At 43.4% G+C, this 19,377-nt stretch overlaps 1 protein-coding gene across 31 annotated transcripts in view; it reads right to left on the bottom strand.

Moving 5' to 3' along the window:
- Nucleotides 1-230: 230 nt before the first annotated feature.
- Nucleotides 231-19,377, bottom strand: part of KIAA1217 (KIAA1217 ortholog) — an 815,860-nt gene continuing 796,713 nt past the window's right edge. For 15 of the 31 annotated variants that reach the window (XM_042230521.2, XM_042230511.1, XM_042230512.1 and 12 more), the window contains 6 exons: nt 8,971-9,090; nt 5,145-5,180; nt 4,914-4,991; nt 3,200-4,801; nt 2,564-2,686; nt 231-1,853 (listed from right to left, as the gene is read on the bottom strand). In XM_042230521.2, coding sequence (XP_042086455.1) covers nt 1,359-1,853; nt 2,564-2,686; nt 3,200-4,801; nt 4,914-4,991; nt 5,145-5,180; nt 8,971-9,090 — 2,454 coding nt within the window. In that variant the 3' untranslated portion in view covers nt 231-1,358. Of the gene's footprint in view, nt 2,687-3,199; nt 4,802-4,913; nt 4,992-5,144; nt 5,181-8,970; nt 9,091-19,377 lie in introns of all 31 variants that reach the window. The other 16 variants (XM_042230513.1, XM_060397340.1, XM_042230515.1 and 13 more) reach the window with 8 other exon arrangements.

Raw genomic sequence — 19,377 nt, 5'->3', positions numbered from 1 at the left:
GCTAAACCTTGCTAAGCCACGAAGAAGGTTGGAGGTTTCATGGGAAGGCACTGTATTTGTATATTTGTAATGAATTTCTCAGAATGCACCGCCCCAGAGCTTTCAGAAAACCCCTCTGCATCTGGTTACATGTTTTCTTATCACGCCCTCAAAGCCAAAAGCATTTAACTTGGTAACAGTTATGTTTGTTCTTTGACTAGTAAGTAGTTATAGGGACAAGGTACAAAAAATAGTAAGCATGCAGCCCTTTATTTAGTTTTGCAAAGTCTCTGCTTATAGTTCTGTATATTACATGACTGTGTTATACAAATACACTTATTTACAAAAACACTCTAGCTGTGCAAACTTGTTGCTTTTTAAAAATGTCCGGCAAGTCCCATTTCTGCCCATCCCAAGATAGATGTTTAAAGCATGCATAAAAATGAACTTTGGTGTGGGAAAACTACTCTATGTGCTGTCACATACAGTATTTTTGGCATCTATTTATATATTTACAAAAATTGATCAGTTTACAGAACCGTACAGAAGTGTACATTTTAAAATCCACAATGCAGTAGTGTGGGTTACCAGGTCTCAGAAAACAAAGGGAGGATTGAGATACTGCAAAGAAAACAACTAGAGAATCCCAATACGTTGAAAAGAAAGAAAGAAAAGCAGAACTAGCTTGCTTGGGCTGGCAAATTATTATACATACTTTTATGGCAGTGCAGTAGGGTTGATAATTGCCTTCTACACATGCCTCTGTGTTGGCTTGTGTAGAAGTTCACTGGCTTCTTGTCTAGCACACTACTTTCAAATGTACAATGCTATAGTATCAAAATGTTTTGGCAAAAAAGATCTCGAAAGAAACCATGAAGTTTTGACAAAAATAGAAATCTGTAATAAAGCTAAATAACACTAAAATAAAAGGAAATATAATAGTATCTGTTTTACAATTTGTATAGTCACACTTGTGTATTTCTCTGTTCACTTCTAGTCTCCGTAATGAAAAATATTTTTATACAAAACATACTAAAATTCTGGAATCATACATGTTTTACATGCTTAATACATTTTTTATTTTCCTGTCTCACACACACCCTTCTCTCTCGCCATACTCTTTTTTGGTAACACATGCTTGCTTCATTTAACAGGTACTGAATAGAGACAGTAAACACTATGTAATTAGAACAGCAACAAAGTAAAAAAAAAAAAAAAGCTTTACTGAAGTCTGTTAATTCAGTATTTAGCACATACTTAGCATTAAGCCTCAAACAGTACAGCAATATGTTACATTCTCTTGTGAAAACAGTAAGACCGTTAAAAAAATTTTTTTTTCTTAAATGTAACTCCAACTTGTGATTAATTGGATTTGGCCTTTAAGAGGTTTCCTTTGCTGTGGATGGGGTGGCTTTGCTTGAACTTCCGTTCTGTGCCTTGTAGCTGGTGAGGCTAGGAGTGTGGCTGCTCCTGATGCTCTTTGCACCTTGATTCAGTGAAGTGGGGGAGGCAGGGGACGGGGGGGAGGAGGAGAAGGAAGGAGGGGCTGCTCGGCCGTTTTGAGTCTGCAGTGAGAATGAGAGATGGTGACCTTTCCCTGTATGAGTGGGGCTCTGAAACTTTAAGGAGCCGTTAGAGACAGAGGGGATCAGGGAGGCGGAGGGAGCAGGTCGTCCTGTGTGGGGGCTGAGAGGGTTAGAAGGAACCGATGGTTTAGTAGCAGGCGGATTAGGGAAGTTAGGGCCGTCACCACTAGAAGAAGGCAGAGAACCGCTTTTCCCAGAGCTGGGAGAAAGGGCTGGAATCTTAGAAGCAGGTAAGGAGGGGAAAGTAGGCTTACAGTCCCCACCAGCTTTCTTAGCACTTCCATTAGCCTGCAAACAAAGATGGCGGGAGACAGTTTATCAGAAAGCTGGTAACACCATCAGTCCACAGGCTCTGGCAACACAGCCCTTCTGAGGATCATTAAATCAAAGACACCAAACCAAACTTAAACCAGTTCGAGGCCTGAGCTAACTCTTGTCATGCTGTACTGGGCCTGGCAGAAACCCCCCAAGTGCCGGGCAGAGGATGTACAGAACAGGGAAGAAGGAAGAAGAGCGCTTGTGAGAACAGGCACATCATTCTCCTCCCACCTCTGGGTTCAGGGGGCAGGGGGGCCATGCGGGGGGCTGTTACTGGGGTGGGGGCGGAGCATCATGATGGTTAATGGGCCTCTAGTGCGATGCAGTCAACACACACGTTAGTCCTGGTGACTTTCAGGGCAGCCTTTTCTCTCGGTTTCCCCAGGTGTTCTGATGAACCACTACACTCCCCCAGGGAAAGCCACCTGGCCTGCCACCTCGTTTTTACAGGTCAACTTTGGAGTCACACAGTGAAAGATGTTTTATTGCGAGCATGCAAAAGCGTGGTGAGAAGTTCAACAAAGGCTTTGAGACTCTCTCTTCATGCCCCCAGATCCAGGATGTCTAGATAAACTGTATCTTAACAAAGAAAAAGTGCAATATTTGGTATAAACTAAGTCAGTGATTTGCTTCTTAAGCACAAGAGTGTCCATCCAAAAGCGGGCTTAAGGTAGAACTACCTGGCGGTACTGGCGGGGGTCCTGCAGTTTGGACTGCTTGCCAGGCTTGTCCAGGCTTCCGGGTCTGTTCTTGGAGCTCATGGGGACTGGCATCCTGCTCGTCTGAGGGGTCCCAGTGGAGCCCTGTGGGGAGGAGCGGCAAGAGGGGGGAGAGAAAGGACGGTGTGAGTGGGTCATCCGAGGCCACCCGACTGTGTGCAGAGAAGCTCAACGTGAGAAGCCACAGCCCTACATGCAGGACAGATCTAGGAGACGGACATCAGGAGACACCACTGGGGTTAATTCGGAGAATCAAACAATGAAACTGCCCCACTACTGATCAAACGGATTTTAATGTGAGTATCAGAGCAGTCACTTCAACGGCAAATAGCTGGCCCAGCGTCCTTGGGTTTTCCCAACACCAGTCAGCAACAGAGGTAAAAACAGAAATCGATTAGCTGTTAGACACCTAGTTGTTGTTGTTTTGAAGGCGAGGGAAGAAGTGTGAGAGAAAGGGATCATGGTGAACAGACAACAAAACAAAACGAGCCACCTGAAAGGAAGCGAGTCAATCACAAGACACCTTTTGCTAATGGTGATTATGGCAGATTTAAGAAAGCAGCTGGCTCTTTTCATTTTTCCATCAGACCAAGATACCTTACGTGAAGCTGAAGGTATAGATGAGGGGGGCTCTAAGGCAGTGGATGCTTCGTCCAGGACTAGCAAGGACGGGGGACCGGCCTCCTGGGCCGTGTGGGATGAACTTGCAACAGAATCTCTGTGGGAAGAACATGCGGTCTCAACTAGGGCTTTGGGGCTCATCTCACTGATGGTGTTTTCCAGCTGTTTGATGGTCTGCTCCAGGCTGTCCAACGTCCTGTAGGTATTTTTTCTGATTTCATCAGTTCTTGAAACCGGAGCAGTACTCTCTGGACTGGGCTGCTCTAGTCTCCTGAACAGGCTTTTAGGGGCGTCTTCGGATGGAGACCTACTGATCTCGAATCGCTTGGCTTCCTTGTGCTGTTTCAGCGTGCCGTCCTCTTCCTCCTCTTCGTAGACCACCACCTGCAGCGTCTTCTTCCCAGTCTTCGTGCCTGTGCGAATGGCTTGCGTGAGAGCCGCAAGCTGCTTCTTTGGGAATTTGAACTTGAACTTTTTCTTGGGGCTTTCAAACTGGTCATCGGTCACATCACCCTGGCTTTCTGAGCTTGGAGAATCGGTTGGGTTGAACTTGATCTGCTCGGTTTTATTCACTTCCTGTCCTCCTGACACTCCTGTCTCCACTGAAAGGAAGTGTGGCTGCACTTTACTCTTGGCCTCCTGCCCTGCTTGAGGGCTACCCAAAGCCCCCTCCTTAGGAAGCTTCTGGGGAGTGTCATTCTGGACCACAGGGTCTCCAGTCTCCTCCTCTTCTTCTTCCTCTATCTTTTCTTCCCTCATTATTCTCTCCAGTTCCTCGTCACACTCCTCAAATATGGTTGAAAGTCTCTTGTATGCAGCCCGGATGTCCATGGGCTCATCAAAGATGATGATCACGGGCTTCTTGTCCAGGCACACCACAGGGTCTTCACTTTCAGTGCCTTCCTGCTGGGACAGCGTCTCTTTTTTGGCGTCAATGTTGACCGTCTGTACATCTTCCCCCTGTCGGCTCACTATATCGCGGACCTCCCCACTGGAGAGAGCCTGGACCGCGGTTTTGGTGATCATGAAGGCAATGTTGTCAGTGGTTGCCTTCTCCTCACTGGGAGAACTTGGTGTGGACTCCCCATCCTCACTAGGCATCGTGTTAGCATGCTTAGCTCCCTTTGGTCTTAAAACAACTTGGCCAAACTCTGTCATGGGAACCTCTTGGTCTGGAGTTTTGACATCACGAGTCGTCAATTCGGTTGATCTAGTGGGAGAGGAAACGTGACCCTTCTCTGAATCTTCCTGTCCTTGCTGACTCACCCCCTTTGTCTTCCCATAATTCATCTTCTGATTCTCAGCATCAGATGCAGGGTACTGCAGCCCGGACTTTTTAGGTTCTTTGTTGATTTCACATTCGAATGAACTAACACCAGAGAAACTAGAATTGACTTTAGACACATTTTTCTGGGAATGGTTTTTACTGTCTCTAAGTAAACTCTTAGTGGAGAGGGAACTTTCCTTCATTGAGATGTCAGTTTTGTATTCTGCTGTTCTTGCTGCATCAGAAATACTATTCTCCATTCCTCTTTCCCACTTAGGATGGTCACTAGGTGTGAGAGCCCCTGGGGTAACCTGAGAGGAAGAGCGGAGGGGGGAAACCACATAGAGTGATCAGAAATGGATCTGGAGAGGAATGGATTCAATCTGCATGGTATCAGTTGGAACACATATCTGGTGAACTCACCTTCCGGGATTCCACTGGTGGGCCATTTTCATATTCAACATCAGATTTCCGTACGTCTTCGTGGAAAAATTCCAAATTCTGGTAGAACAGTGTAGGACACGTTACTCCACAAAACCACACCCCCGCCCCCAAAGTGGACTACAACTAGAGTGTTCCTTTAATTACACTTCCAAAACATGCGGGCCAAGCACATTTGTTACACACCAGTCCAAAGCCTACAGCTCTGTTTACCTTGGGTTGCTTGGTTCTCCAACTTCCAAAAATGCCCTGTGTTTGCACAAGACGAAAATCTCAATTAGCAAAATGCTTCAAGGATTTCAAATGTCGGTAGGGGGAGCAGTTAAGAGAATATAAAGGGACTGATTCTGGACCAGCACGTCCTCTTTTCACCATCTGACTGTGCGCTTAGCCAACTCTAAAACCAGAGGATTGGGGTGGCGTTGTAGAAAGCACAATATATCAGCAGGCAGACTTTGAATCTGGTTTGGATCTGCCACTTAACTGTGTTATTTTCGGCAAGTCACCTCACTTCCCTGGGCCTCAGGTTTCTTGCTTATAAACCAAGGAACTAGACCAGGAAAGTTTCCACATCTCTGCCAGATGGTTATTTCAGTCTTAGCTATGCTTCTTGTATGGGGATTGTCTATAAGGGCCCTGCACTGGTTGGGTGTGGTACTTTGAGGTTAAAAAAAACCTCAGACCATTATTTTTCCCTGGTCAAATCATAGCTTTGAAAACATACTTGCAGTTTGTACTTGTACTTGCCAAGCAAAGTGTCAAAATAACCTTCAAACCAGTCATAGCCAAGATGATCAAATCCCCATTCAGAGTGACAGTGCCTCCAAAATGTCATCTAAACATTTAGAAAACAGGTACTTGAGGCTGAAGTCGTGACTGTGCTGTCATGATTCAGCTTTGAGTTGCTGGGTGCTCTGATTGAGAGGGAAGATGTGTTTCTGAGGTTCCCACCAAGATTCAGAAGGTAAGAGCCCAGTGGACAGGACCAGCTATGGAGAACACGCTACCTGCTGGGGGTGTAGCGGTAGCCTCGGCCCCGTCCACAGCCCTGACACTAGCCCCGCCTTCACTTCCAGGGCCTCGCTGGCCTTTCTTCTGGCTGCAGAAGCCCAAGAGGAAGAGGTGATCAGAGCAGACTGGGGCATGATCCCAAGGAGGCGGCTGGGTTTAACGCGACGACGACATAACGAAGCACAAGAACCCAGGCCCCGCCAGGAACAACCTAGATCAACCCTACTGCCCAGCTGGAAATGGAAAGAGTGTTTATATACATCCAAGGAGTAACAGAGAGACAACAGAGTCAGTGTTAATCACAGGGAAATACGGCACAGGATCCTAAGCACGTCAGCCACCAAACACCTCGTGTTTAACCTCCCCTCATCCCCATCGGGCCCCAGACGGTGCAGTGAGATTCAGCTGCTACAGTGGAACAATATCTCTTGTGGGATTTAAAATTCAGATTTTAAATTTAGACCTAAAATGCTGTATGAAGAAAAATAAATGAGGTTTTTGTCTTAAGGTTTCAACTCCAAAGAGGGAGTCAGCATACTGTGCTAGGCCCTGAATGTGAGTACACCCAGAGGAAGAACTGGTGTACACACAGCTGCTGTTCTGCCGACCCGTGTACTGGGGGTTAGGACTGGCATCTGTTCTGATTGGCCAGTCCATGTCATACCCAGTGAAATATTTCAAATGCCACCCAGAAGTATATGTATTTTAAAACAAATTTAGCAGTAAGAATGGATCTGCTTCATCAAAGGAAAATGACTTTCCTCTGATGGAAAGTCACTAAGATAAAGATGCCATGTGTACGTCTCATATGACCTAGCATTTCTGATGCTGGGCTAGAAAAATGAAGGCAGGGATCAAAGCAAGTGCAGTAACTTTATCAAGGGTAACTTGTTCACAGCTGTCATGTAATCTCACATTGACATCTTAGTCTTAGATAGTCAAAACTCTGCATGAAATGTAATTAAGCCTCATGAATGTATCTGTTTTGGGACCCCGAGATTTGACTGTTCAGACAACTGGTGAAGCAAAGGTAATAAGCATTTGGGCAAGAAACCAAAATTAGAAACACAGAAGTATTAGGCTAGCACTTCACGATAGAGAAGAAGAATTTTAAGAAACATTTGATTTATGGAAGAGAAGATGAATAGCCCAAGAAGAGGTTAATAATGAAAACAATTTGGGGACAGTTCTGATAGAGTCATGGTTATTATGAAGGAGATCAGTCTACTCAATATGATTATCCAGAAAAAGTACCTGTAATTAAACCTTGTGTTTAGTGGCCTGGTGTTGGACAATCAGTACAGACTTGCTCAGTATCTGATGGACCCTTGATTGAGATCTATGGGATCGATGGGATATGGATTTCTAACTGCAGGGCAAGAAACCCCATGCAGCATTTTAGCAAATTAGAAAAATTCTACAATGAGATGATGACTGTTTCTGGAGGGATCCTCAAGAAGCTCCTGGTCAGTATTTTGGAAGAAACAGTCACTTTGGTTCAAGTACAGCATGTAACTCAGGACACGCCAGGGCCTTCTATGAGCTGGCTTTATAAGGCCACAGAAGGAAATTCCTCAGACTGAAGAAGCAACATATTTCCATTGTGACTGTCACACATTCAGTTCATACTAGTAGGAGATTTCCTTCATGAGAAAGATAAATCAACAATAATCTCCCCTGGTGCATGGAGGTACCCCTGTCACCTGGTTAACAGTTTCATTTGCCAGATATGTGGCAGGCAGAGTTTACATGAGGCTCTGGGATGGCTGGGAGCCAGGAAGCAGCCGGTCAGCCTCTGTCAGGGCTCCACAGCTGGCAGCTATAAGCCAGGACTGCATCTCTTGAAGGATTGTGCTTGAATAGCCCTCTGGTTTTGTGATCCTGTATCTTTTCACTGAACTTACTTATCCCTGGACTGAGGTACCTATGTGAAGTAGCTACTGGGCTGTATGTTATGGCTGATTTGTTTGACTTTACTTAAAGGAAGCTAGAAGCTTTGAATTCTGAGATACAAGTTCCTGGCAGAAAATGTTAAGACTTTTTACCCTAAACTTAGACAGAGGCTTCATTCATAGAAGATGACTCTGTTTCCAAAAATCATCAAAGCTCCAGATTCAATTTACAGAGCTGAAGTTCAGACATGCAGGTTAATCTCCTTTCCTTAAAGTCCTTAGAGGAAAGGACTTTAAGCTAAGCCACCAGGGGCTTCCCTGGTGACTCAGCTGGTAAAGAATCTGCCTGCAATGCAGGAGACCTGGGTTTGATCCCTGGGTTGAGAAGATTCCCTGGAGAAGGGAACGGCTACCCTCTCCTGTATTCTGGCCTGGAGAATTTCATGGACTGTACAGTCCATGGGGTCGCAAAGAGTAGGTCATGACTGAGTGACTTTCACTTTCTTTCTAGTCCTTATGTCATGACAGTGAGCTTGTTTCAGAGCCTAGTTGTCTCTTTGGAAGCTGAGAATGAGACAAAGTACAACAGCACTACAGTGATACTGCACTTGCTGACTTGGAAGGGGCACTTTGAGAATCTGTAGTAACAAAAACTCTGGCATCCTCAAACGTGTGTGGAAGTCTCCATGGATACACCCATGGATGGCAGGTCAACAATTTTGCTGTGCATTTTCTTCCTGGAATCTAAAGCTTTTGCTTACTTTTAATGTAGACATCTTTGGTCCAGAAGACATGTTAAAAATTTAGAAAAAGTACTACCTGCTTCATGTTTCCTTTTTTTTTTTCCTCTTAGAGTTCTAGAAAATCTTGATGTCTTATCTTTGGTTTGGGGAGAAAATGCCTCATTTCTGCATCTATGGTTGTGTGCTGTGCACAGAACACAGCATCCATTCTGGAAACCTGAGCAAGAGATCTCTAGTGAAACCCCAAGCCGTGTCTCCATTTGTTTAAGGAAGGGGGGAAAATAAAGGTGAGGAAAAGAGAGAAGAACAGAAGCTCAAGCACAGAGCGATGTTAGTCCAGAGCCAGGAAAGAAGGACGGCCCACTGGTGGCCAACGTGTAACTGCCACGTTACCTTCTTCTCCTTGGATGGGGCTGTGGCCCCCGGCCTAGTGTCTTTAACGTGGCTGTCAGCCCGGGACTGCTCAGCGTGACTGTTTAAATTTACATCCATAAAGGAACACTTCTGGAATGCCTAAGGAATTAAAATACTGAGATTAACAGGGATGGAGTGCAGTGAGGTGGTCAGAGGGAACAGCTGGGATTCCAGAGGATTTCCCGGTTGAGACCTGCGTGTGGGACACGCTGGGGCCAGGGAGTTAGCGCCCTGAAAACTGGCTCCCCAGTTGACCTTAAGTCAGCAAAGCCCTTATTTTGGGGGCCAAGATGAAATGGACAGAGCCTTTGAAATGAAAGTCCTTTAATTCTGTCTGGGTGAACCTGATTTGTACTTAGTAGGGCTTCTTTGAAAGAGTTTTGACCCTTAAAAATGCTGACTGTGTAAATGAATTAATAAGAAGCTATCTTTCCAGTTTCCATTATATTTTTGCCAGTTTTATTGAGATGAAAGGGCACAAGATACTGTACATTTTTAAACTTTGAAAAGGAAGTCTTCTTTAACAGTTCACTGTTTGCAGCAGCAACATACTCCCATGCTCTGGACTGTTCTGCTGTAGAATGAAGTGAATTTTGAGCAGCCTGGAAGCAACCAGAACCCCACAGACTTGTCTCTGAAAACTAATGACTGTGGTTACAGGAGTACAGGGCCAGGCTAGTGAACAGAGTGAGGGCGGCCAGCTTTCAGGGAGAAAGCATCAGCTGTGTGTAGAGCAGAAACGGAGCGACAGTCCATATGACGGTAAGAGCAGGAGCGTAACCCAGGCAGCGGCGTTCCCTGAAGTTACTGGTGCAGTCAGGCTGTGTGACATCCAGTCAAAAAATACCGTTTCCTGGGCCACACCTAGAGAATTAAGCCAGACCCTGCACTGTAGGACTTTTTCTTTAAGTTTTCAAATTTTTGTTTCATCGAACTAGGGTTGATTTATAATGCTGTGCCAATCTCTGTTGTACAGCAAAGCGACTCGGTTATATACATAACACACATTCTTTTTTAAAGATTCCTTTCCATTATGGTTTATCACATGATATGGATATAGCCCGCTGTGCTATATATTAGGACCTTGTTGTTTATCCATACTATATATCTTTATGTAATAGCTGACATCTACTAATCTCTGTGAGTCTGTTTCTGTTTTGAAGATAGGTTCATTTGTGCCATATTTTAGACTCCACATGCGAGGGATATCAGATAGTACTTCTTCCTCTTCCTGACTTGACTTAGTATGAGAGCCTCTAGGTCCATCCGTGTTGCTACAGATGGCATCATTCATTCTGTTTTATGGCGGAATGGCATTCTATTGTATGCACCACATCTTCTTTATCCATTTATCTGTTGGTGGACCTGAAGGATGTTTTCATGTTTTGGCTATTGTGAATTGTGCTGCTATGAACATAGGGGTACATTTATCTTTAAAAAAAGTTTTTTTATTGGAGTATAGTTGCTTTATAATGTGTTAGTTTCTGCTGTACAGCAAAGTGAATTAGCTACATGTATGCATAGATCCCCTCTTCTTTGGATTTCCTTCCCATTCGGGTCAGGACAGAGCACTGAGTTCCCTGTGTCACACAGTAGGTTCTCATTAGTTATCTAGTTTATACATAGTAGGATACATATGTCAATCCCAGTATTCCAGTTCGTCCCAACTACCCTCCTTTACCCCCTGGTGTCCCTATGTTTTCTACATCTGTGTCGATTTCTGCTTTGCAAGTAGGTTCATCTGTACCATTTTTCTAGTATAGCATTAGTATATAATATTTGTTTTTCTCTGACTTCACTCTGAATGACAGTCTCTAGGTCCATCCATGACTCTGTAAATGGCACAAATCTGTTCCTTTTTAAGGATGAGTAATTCCACTGTCATATCTTTTTGCCTTTTCATACTTTGGTGGGAGGAGGAGAAGGGGATGACAGAGGATGAGATGGTTGGATGGCATCACCGACTTGAGGGACATAAGTTTGAGCAGGCTTCAGGAGTTGGTGATGGACAGGGAAGCCTGGCCTGCTGCAGTCCACGGGGTCATGAAGAGTTGGACATGACTGAGACAGAACTGAACTGAATTCCACTGTGTTGGGTTGGCCAAAAAGTTTTTTTCAGGTTTTTTGGTTTAGGCGTTATGGAAAAACCCAGATGAACCTTCTGGCAAACCCAGTATAGATGCACCCCAGCTTCCTGCCCATGCCTCTGCTGATGGACGTTTAGGCTGCTCCCATGTCCTGGCTCCTGTAAACAGTGCTGCAGGGACCATTAGGGTGCACGCACCTTTCAAATCAGAGTCCTCTCCAGATACATGCCCCGGACTGCGGGTACTGGATCATATGGCAGTTCTGTTTTTAGGTTTATTGTTTAAAGAGACTCTACACTGTTTTCCATAGTGGCTGTATCAATTTACATTCCCACCACCACTGTAGGAGGGACCCTTCAATCCACACCCTTTCCAGGATTTACTGTTTGTAGATATTTTGATGATGACCGTTCTGACCAGTGTGAGGTGATACCTCATTGTAGTTTTGATTTGCATTTCTCTAATAATTAATGGTGTCGAGCATCTTTTTATGCACCTCTTGACCATCTATATGTCGTCTTTGGAGATATGTCTGTTGAGGTCTTCTACCCAGTTTTTTACTGGGTTGTTTACTGTTTTGGTATTGAGCTTCATGAACTGTTTATTTTGGAGATTAATCCCTTGTCAGCAAATATTTCTCCCATTCTGAGGGCTTTTTGTCTTGTTGATAGTTTCCTTGGCTGTGCAAAGCTTTTGAGTTCAATTAGTTCCCATTGTTGTTTTTGTTACTCTAGGACTTGGGTCAAAAAAGATCTTGCTGTGATTTATGTCAAAGAGTGTTCTGCCTGTGTTTTCCTCTGAAAGAGTTTTACAGTATCCAGGCTGGCATGTCGGTCTTTAACCCGTTAGAGCTTTGCCCAGTGTATGCCCAGGAGCGGAACTGCTGACTTCCACTCAGCAATTCTGTTTAGTGTTTGAGGAACCACCATACTCTCTTCCAAGTGGCTGTACCAACATATATTCCCACCAGTAGTGTAGGAGAGTTCCCTTTTTTCTTCACCCTCTCCAGCATTTGTTATTTGCAGACTTTTAAATAATGGCCATTCTGAATATTATGAGATGGTATCATTTCTCTAATGATTAGTGATTATGATCATCTTTTCATGTGCCTCTTGGCCATCTGTATGTCCTCTTTGAAGAAATGTCTGTAAAGTCTTCTGCCCAATTTTTGATTGTTTTTTTGTTGTTGAGCTGTAAGAACTGTTGTATATTTTGGAGGTTAAACCCTTGTTTGTCACATTATTTGTAAATATTTTCTGCCATCCCATAGGTTATCTTTTCATTAAAAAAAAATGGTTTCCTTTGCTTTGCAAAAGCTTGTAAGTTTGATTAGGTCCCATTTTGCTTGCTTTTTGTTTTTACTTCTATTCCCTTAGGAGACTGACCTAAGAAAACATTGATTTATTTATGATTTATGTCTGAGAATGTTTTGCCTATGCTCTCTTCTAGGAGTTTCATGGTGTCATAGGATTTTAACTCCTCAAATTATTATAATGTGCAGGCAGAATTAAAGACGAGTTATTTAAATGAATAATGTCAAATAATCATCTCATGTTTTCTTAATACTAAGTACTGTCATTTGGAAATAATTGTAGACACAAAGAATAACCTGTGCCCTCCCCACATGAACATTCCAGCACAGGTTTTAAAATACACATAGAGGTGATGCCTGGCACCTCCCCCGCTATTCTGGCTCCTGGGCCCCTCCTTAGACACCCTGTCCTCTCTGATCCTGGAGAGGCCCTGGGCCTCTGCTTACTAAGGCCATTCGCTATCTCCATTGGGCTGTTAGACCCTGGACTTCAGAGCCAGTGGTTTTTTCCTTCTGATGCCCAGTGACATGCTGTAGGAAAGTTGTCCCACAGTTACACTTGGGGCTGCAGCCGCTCCTTGCTTGTCCTGCCTCAGTGGGGCTGGGGGCTGCCTAACTCTCTAGAGCCTGTGGAGGCAAAGGCTCCAGCAGGGCCACTGGCCGACTTTCTAATGCAGCAGGCTAACTGATGAAGTTGGTTACCTTAGGCTTAGAGCACTTTACTCACCACTGCTACCTGACCACCAATAAGCCAACAGGAAGCTAGATACTCTGCCTCTGTATAGCTTTCAGTCAAAGAAAGCATCCAAGCCATTTAGATATCAATGGAGGGAAATATCTTCAAGTGTTGGAACACAGAAATTACTTCTCTTTGGGGCAGTGCAGGACTATTCACAAGCCTAAAAGCCTATAGTTCTTTGATTATTAGTGCTTGTTCACCTTTCACAAATTAGAAATTATCTAGTGCTTTGTCTTCATTTGAAACAAACTGGGTCATGATTTACTTATATCATGATTGATTATTTATACTGTATTTGTTATTTAATATTGGCATATAATTGATTTACAATGTTCTGTTTCAGGTGTACAGCAAAGTGATTCAGTTATACATATACACATATCTGTTTTTTTAAAAAGTCTTTTCCCATTTATGTTATCGTATATTGGGTAGAATTTCCTGTGCTATACAGTAGGTCCTTGCTTATTATCTATTTTATATTATAGTAATGTGTACATACTAATTCCAAACTCCTAATTAATAACCCTACAACCTTTCCCCTTTGGTAACCTAAGTTTGTTTGTTTAGTCTGTGAGTCTGTTTCTGTTGTATAAACCAGTCCATTCTGAAGGAGATCAACCCTGGGATTTCTCTGGAAGGAATGATGCTAAAGCTGCAGCTCCAGTACTTTGGACACCTCAAGCGAAGAGTTGACTCATTGGAAAAGACTCTGATGCTGGGAGGGATTGGGGGCAGGAGGAGAAGGGGACGACTGAGGATGAGATGGCTGGATGGCATCACTGACTCGTGATGGACGTGAGTCTGAGTGAACTCCGGGAGATGGTGATGGACAGGGAGGCCTGGCGTGCTGCGATTCATGGGGTCGCAAAGAGTCGGACATGACTGAGCGATTGAACTGAACTGAACTGAACTGAAATAGGCCATTTTTTAGATTCAATGCATTTCAAAATCCTGAAAGACGATGCTGTGAAAGTGCTGCACTCAATATGTCAGCAAACTTGGAAAACTCAGTAGTGGCCACAGGACTGGAAAAGGTCAATTTTCATTCTAATCCCAAAGAAAGGCAATGCCAAAGAATGTTCAAACTACCGCACAACTGTACTCATCTCACACGCTAGTAAAGTAATGTTAAAAATTATCCAAGCCAGGCTTCAACAGTACATGAACTGAGAACTTCAGATGTTCAAGATGGATTTAGAAAAGGCAGAGAAACCAGAGATCAAATTGCTAACATCTACTGTATCATCAAAAAAGCAAGAGTTCCAGAAAAACATCTATTTCTGCTTTATTGACTATGCCAAAGTCTTTGTGTGGATCACAACAAACTGGAAAATTGTTAAAGAGTTGGGAATACCAGACCACCTGACCTGCCTCCTGAGAAATCTGTATGCAGGTCAGGAAGCAACAGTTAGAACTGGACATGGAACAACAGACTGGTTCCAGATTGGGGAAGAAGTATGTCAAGGCTGTATGTTGTCACCCTGTTGGTTTATCTTATATGCAGAGTACATCATGAGAAATGCTGGGCTGGATGAAGCACAAGCTGGAATCAAGATTGCTGGGAGAAATATCAATAACCTCAGATATGCAGATGACACCACCCTTATGGCAGAAAGTGAAGAGGAACTAAAGAGCCTCTTGATGAAAGAGGAGAGTGAAAAAGTTGGCTTCAAACTCAACATTCAGAAAACTAAGATCATGGCATCCGTTCTCATCACTTCACAGCAAATAGATGGGGAACCAATGGAAACAGTGACAGACTGTTTTTTGGGGCTCCAAAATCACTGCAGATGGTGACTGCAGCCATGAAATTAAAAGATGCTTGCCCCTTGGAAGAAAAGCTATGACCAACCTTTTAGACAGCATACTAAAAAGCAAAGACATTACTTTGCCAACAAAGGTCCATCTAGTCAAAGCTATGGTTTTCCCAGTAGTCATGAACGGATGTGAGAGTTGGACTATAAAGAAAGCTGAGTGCCGAAGAATTGATGCTTTTGAACTGTGGTGTTCGAGAGGACTCTTGAGAGTCCCTTGGACTGCAGGAGATCCAACCAGTCCATCCTAAAGGAGATCAGTCCTAAGACCCTGATGCTGGGAAAGACTGAAGGCCAGAGGAGAAGGGGACGACAGAGGGTGGTGAGATAGTTGGATGGTATCACCAACTCAATGAAATGAGTTTAAGTAAGCTCCAGGAGTTGGTGATGGATAGGGAAGCCTGGCGTGCTGCAGTCTACGGGGTCACAAGGAGTCGGACAAGACTGAGCAACTGAACTGAACTGCTATTTGTGATATCATATATTTGTCTTTTTCTGACTTATTATGATGATCTCCAGGCCCATCTGTGTGGCTGCAAATGGCATTTTTAATTCTTTTTGATGACTGAGTAGTATTCTGTTGTGTATATATATACACCACCTATTCTTAATTTATTCCTCTGATGAACATTTAGGTTACTGCCATGTCCTGACTATCGTAAATAGTGCTGCAGTTAACACTGAGGTGCATGTGTCTTTTTGAGTTACAGTTTTCTCTGAATATGCCCAGAAGTGGGATTGTTGAATCATATGTGGTACTATTTTTAGTTTAAGGAACTTTCATACTGTTCTTCATAGTTGCCTATACCAGTTTACATTCCCACCACAGTATAAGAGGGTTCCCTTTTCTTCACACCCTCTCCAGCATTTATTGGTTTATAGATTTTTGATGATGGTCTCTTTGACTAGTGTGAGGCAATACTTCATTGTAGTTTTGGTCTGCATTTCTCGGATAATTAGTGATGTTGAACATCTTTTCATGTGTTTTAGGGGCATCTGTATGTCTTTGGAGAAATGTCTATTTAGGTCTTCTGCCCATTTATTGTTTTTTTTTTTTTTTTGATGAGCTATTTGTAAATTTTGGAGATCAATCCCTTGTCAGTTGCAAATACTTTCTCCCATTCTGAGGGATGTCTTTTCATCTTTGTTTATGGTTTTCTTTGCTGTGCAAAAGCTTTTAAGTTTAATTAGGTCCTAATTTAGGTTTAATTAGGCTTAATTTGTTTATTTTTGTTTTCATTACTCTAGGTGGTGGGTCAGAAAACTTCTTGCTGTGATTTATGTCAAAGAATGTTCTTCCTATGTTTTCCTCTAGGAGTTTTAATAGTGTCTGGCTTACATTTAGGTCTTTAATCCACTTAGAGTTTATTTTTGTGTATGGTGTTAGGGAGTATTCTAATTTCCTTCTTTTATATGCAGCTGTCCAGTTTCCCAGCACAAATTATTGAAAAGGCTGTCTCTTCTCCATTGTATATTCTTGCTTCCTTTGTTATAGGCTAGGTGACCATAGATGCATGGGTTTACCTTGGGGCTTTCTAGCCTGCCAGTACCATAGGTTTTGATCACTGTAGCTTGCAGTAGAGCCTGAAGTCCGGGAGCCTGAATCCTCCAGCTCCATTTTTCTTTCTCAAGATTGCTTTGACTTTCTGGGGTCTTTTGTGTTTATACAGAGATTGTAAAAAGTTTTTGTTCTCATTCTATGAAAAATGCCATTGTTAATTTGATAGGGATTGCCTTCAACTGTAGGTTGCTTTGGATAGTATATTCATTTTCACAATATTGATTCTTCCCATCCAAGAACATGGTATATATCTCTTCATCTGTTTGTGTCATCTTTGATTTCTTTCATCAGTGTCTTAGGTGGTTTTGTGAATACAGGTCTTTTACCTCCTTGGAGACTGGTTTATTCCTAGGTATTTAATTATTTTTGTTGCTATGGTAAATGGGATTGTTTCCTTAATTTCTCTGATTTTTTTGCTCTTAATGCACAGAAATCCCTTGCATTTGTATACACTAATTTTGTAATCTGCAACTTTACCAAATTCACTGATTAGCTCTAGTAGTTTTCTGGTGGCATCCTTAGGAGTTTCAATGTATAGTATCATGTTATCTGCAAATACTGACAGTTTTACTTCTTTTCCAATTTGGATTCTTTTTATTTCTTTTTCTTCTGTGGTTGCCATGGCTAAGACTTCCAAAACTATGGTGAATAATCATGGCAAGAGTGGACATCTTTACCTTGTTTCTGATCTTAGAGAAGAATGATTTTGGCTGTGGGTTTGTCATATATGGCCTTTATTGCGTTGAGGTAGGTTCCCTCTGTGCCCACTTTCTGGAGAGTTTTTGTCATGTATGGGTGTTGAATTTTGTCAAAAGCTTTTTCTACATCTCTTGAGATGATCATATGGTTTTTATTCTTTAATTTGTTAATATGGGTGTATCACACTGATTGATTCCCTTTCTTGATTGTGGTTTCCTTTCCACAGGCTCCAGGGCTGTCCTTCATCTTGCTTCTGATGTTTGCCTCTTGGGGGAGGTGGTGGATCTAAGGGGCTTGTGCAGGCTTCCTGGTGAGAGCGGCTGCTTCCTGCCCATTGGTGGGTGGAGCTGTGTCAAGGGGTGGCTGTTCAGAGGTGGCTATGGGCTCAGATGGGGCTGTGTTCCTATCGATTGTTTGGCCTGAGCACTGGACCTACAGGCTGTTGGGTGGGGCTGGGTCAACATGGTGACTGCTTGGGGAGCTCACACCTATGAGTACTTTCTAGTATGTCTACCTCCAGTATCTCTGACCCCATAGTGACCTCATACCTCCCCAGAGACCCTCCGAGACCAGCAGGGAAGTCTGGCCCAGGCTCCTAGGAAGTCACTGCTTTTTCCCTGGGTTGAGAGTGCACAAGCCCTTGAGTGCATCTCCAGGAGTGGAGTTTGCTTCCCTCCTTTTGGTGGAGTGCTCTGACCCCAACCCTGCTGGCCTTCAAAGCCACATGCTGTGAGGACTCCTCCTGAGGCCAGGCCCCCAGGCTGGAGAGCTGGACGTGGGACTCCACACTCTCACTCCTGTGGGAGAACCTCTGTGATACAATCATCTTCCGGCTGGTGGGTCTCTCACCTGGTAGGTACTGGATTTGATGTTACGGCAGCAGCTGTGTCCCTCCTCCTGTCTTATCTTGGCTTCTTGTCTTTGGATGTAGAGTATCTCTTATTGGTAGGTTCTAGTCCTCTCTGTTGATGGCTGTTCAGCAGTTAGTGTGGTTGTGGTGGTTTTGTGAGAGGAGATGAGCTGACATCCTTCTTCTCCACTATCTTGTCCTCTTCCCCTTCATATTTGTTATTTACACCATAATTTGGGAGCAAATGCCATAATGAATGGCCTCAGCATCTGCCTGTGCATCTTAGGACAGGCACCAATGCCCAGCAGCAAGTAGCCTTGACCTACCAGTGTCTTGGTCAGAGGGCCCTCAGTGGATAAGGCCTCCATGCACTCAACTGTTTCATGAGTCACTAACTATAACCCATGGTTCCTATGAATGAAATTCTTTGACTGGTCTAAAAAACCTGTAAGCAGCACAGGTTTAAACTGTTTAATGGAGGGGATGTCTCAGGCCAGTACGAGTTTTAATGAGGTGAAACCAGGCTTTCCTTGGAAAACCCAAGCAGCTTAACGTTGGCAGTTGTTCCCGTGGAGAGCAGGATGGACACATAGCATGGTCTCAAAGTTCTCCTGCTCCAAATGAGGAAGGCAGATCCTTAGGCTGCACAAAACCATTGGTACCTTGGCAAACATGTTCTGGAGCCCTAAACAAGTTTGATCTGGCCATCGAATGGGCAAAAAAGTCCTACATTAATTCATGAATCAAAATGAAATATTCTACAAATAGACTTTGGTCTAGGAATTGTGCTTTATGACTGATTAGACAAGTTCTTAGAGTGTACACCTGGGTCAGATTTACACTGAATGTGGGATCAACTTTGGGTATAGCTCTATATCCCATCATTATTACTACAAATAGACTGGGTCTGTTAACAAATAAAAATCTAAAAATAAAGTAACATTTCTCAAATAGACCAAAGAAAACAGGAATCAAGATTATTCTGCTTTTTGGAATATCTGAAAAGATGACATTGACACTGACTAGGAATTTGGCGTGGAGGACAGAAGGCCAGATTCCAGGCCTGTCATTCTAAGAATTAGAGCGAAAGAAGGGTACCCCACTTGAAGGGGGCTTGAATCAGTCCTTAGGAAGGACTGGTGTTTCTAATTCCCATCTTAACTCATTACTAACCACAGATGTAGTCATATGTCTTTTGTTACCAAATGACCTGAGATGTTTCAGTATTCACTTAACCAACTGCTGGCCACGGGCCTTAGTTTCTGCAAAAATCCCTCAGTCAATAATGTGTTAAGTGTTAAATAATGTGTGAAGCAGGGATTAT

This window comes from Ovis aries, chromosome 13 (assembly GCF_016772045.2).
Source record: "Ovis aries strain OAR_USU_Benz2616 breed Rambouillet chromosome 13, ARS-UI_Ramb_v3.0, whole genome shotgun sequence".
NCBI classification, from domain to species: Eukaryota; Metazoa; Chordata; class Mammalia; order Artiodactyla; family Bovidae; genus Ovis; species Ovis aries.
Note: the sequence above shows the minus strand (reverse complement) of the source record. Positions and strands in the feature narration are given on the sequence as shown.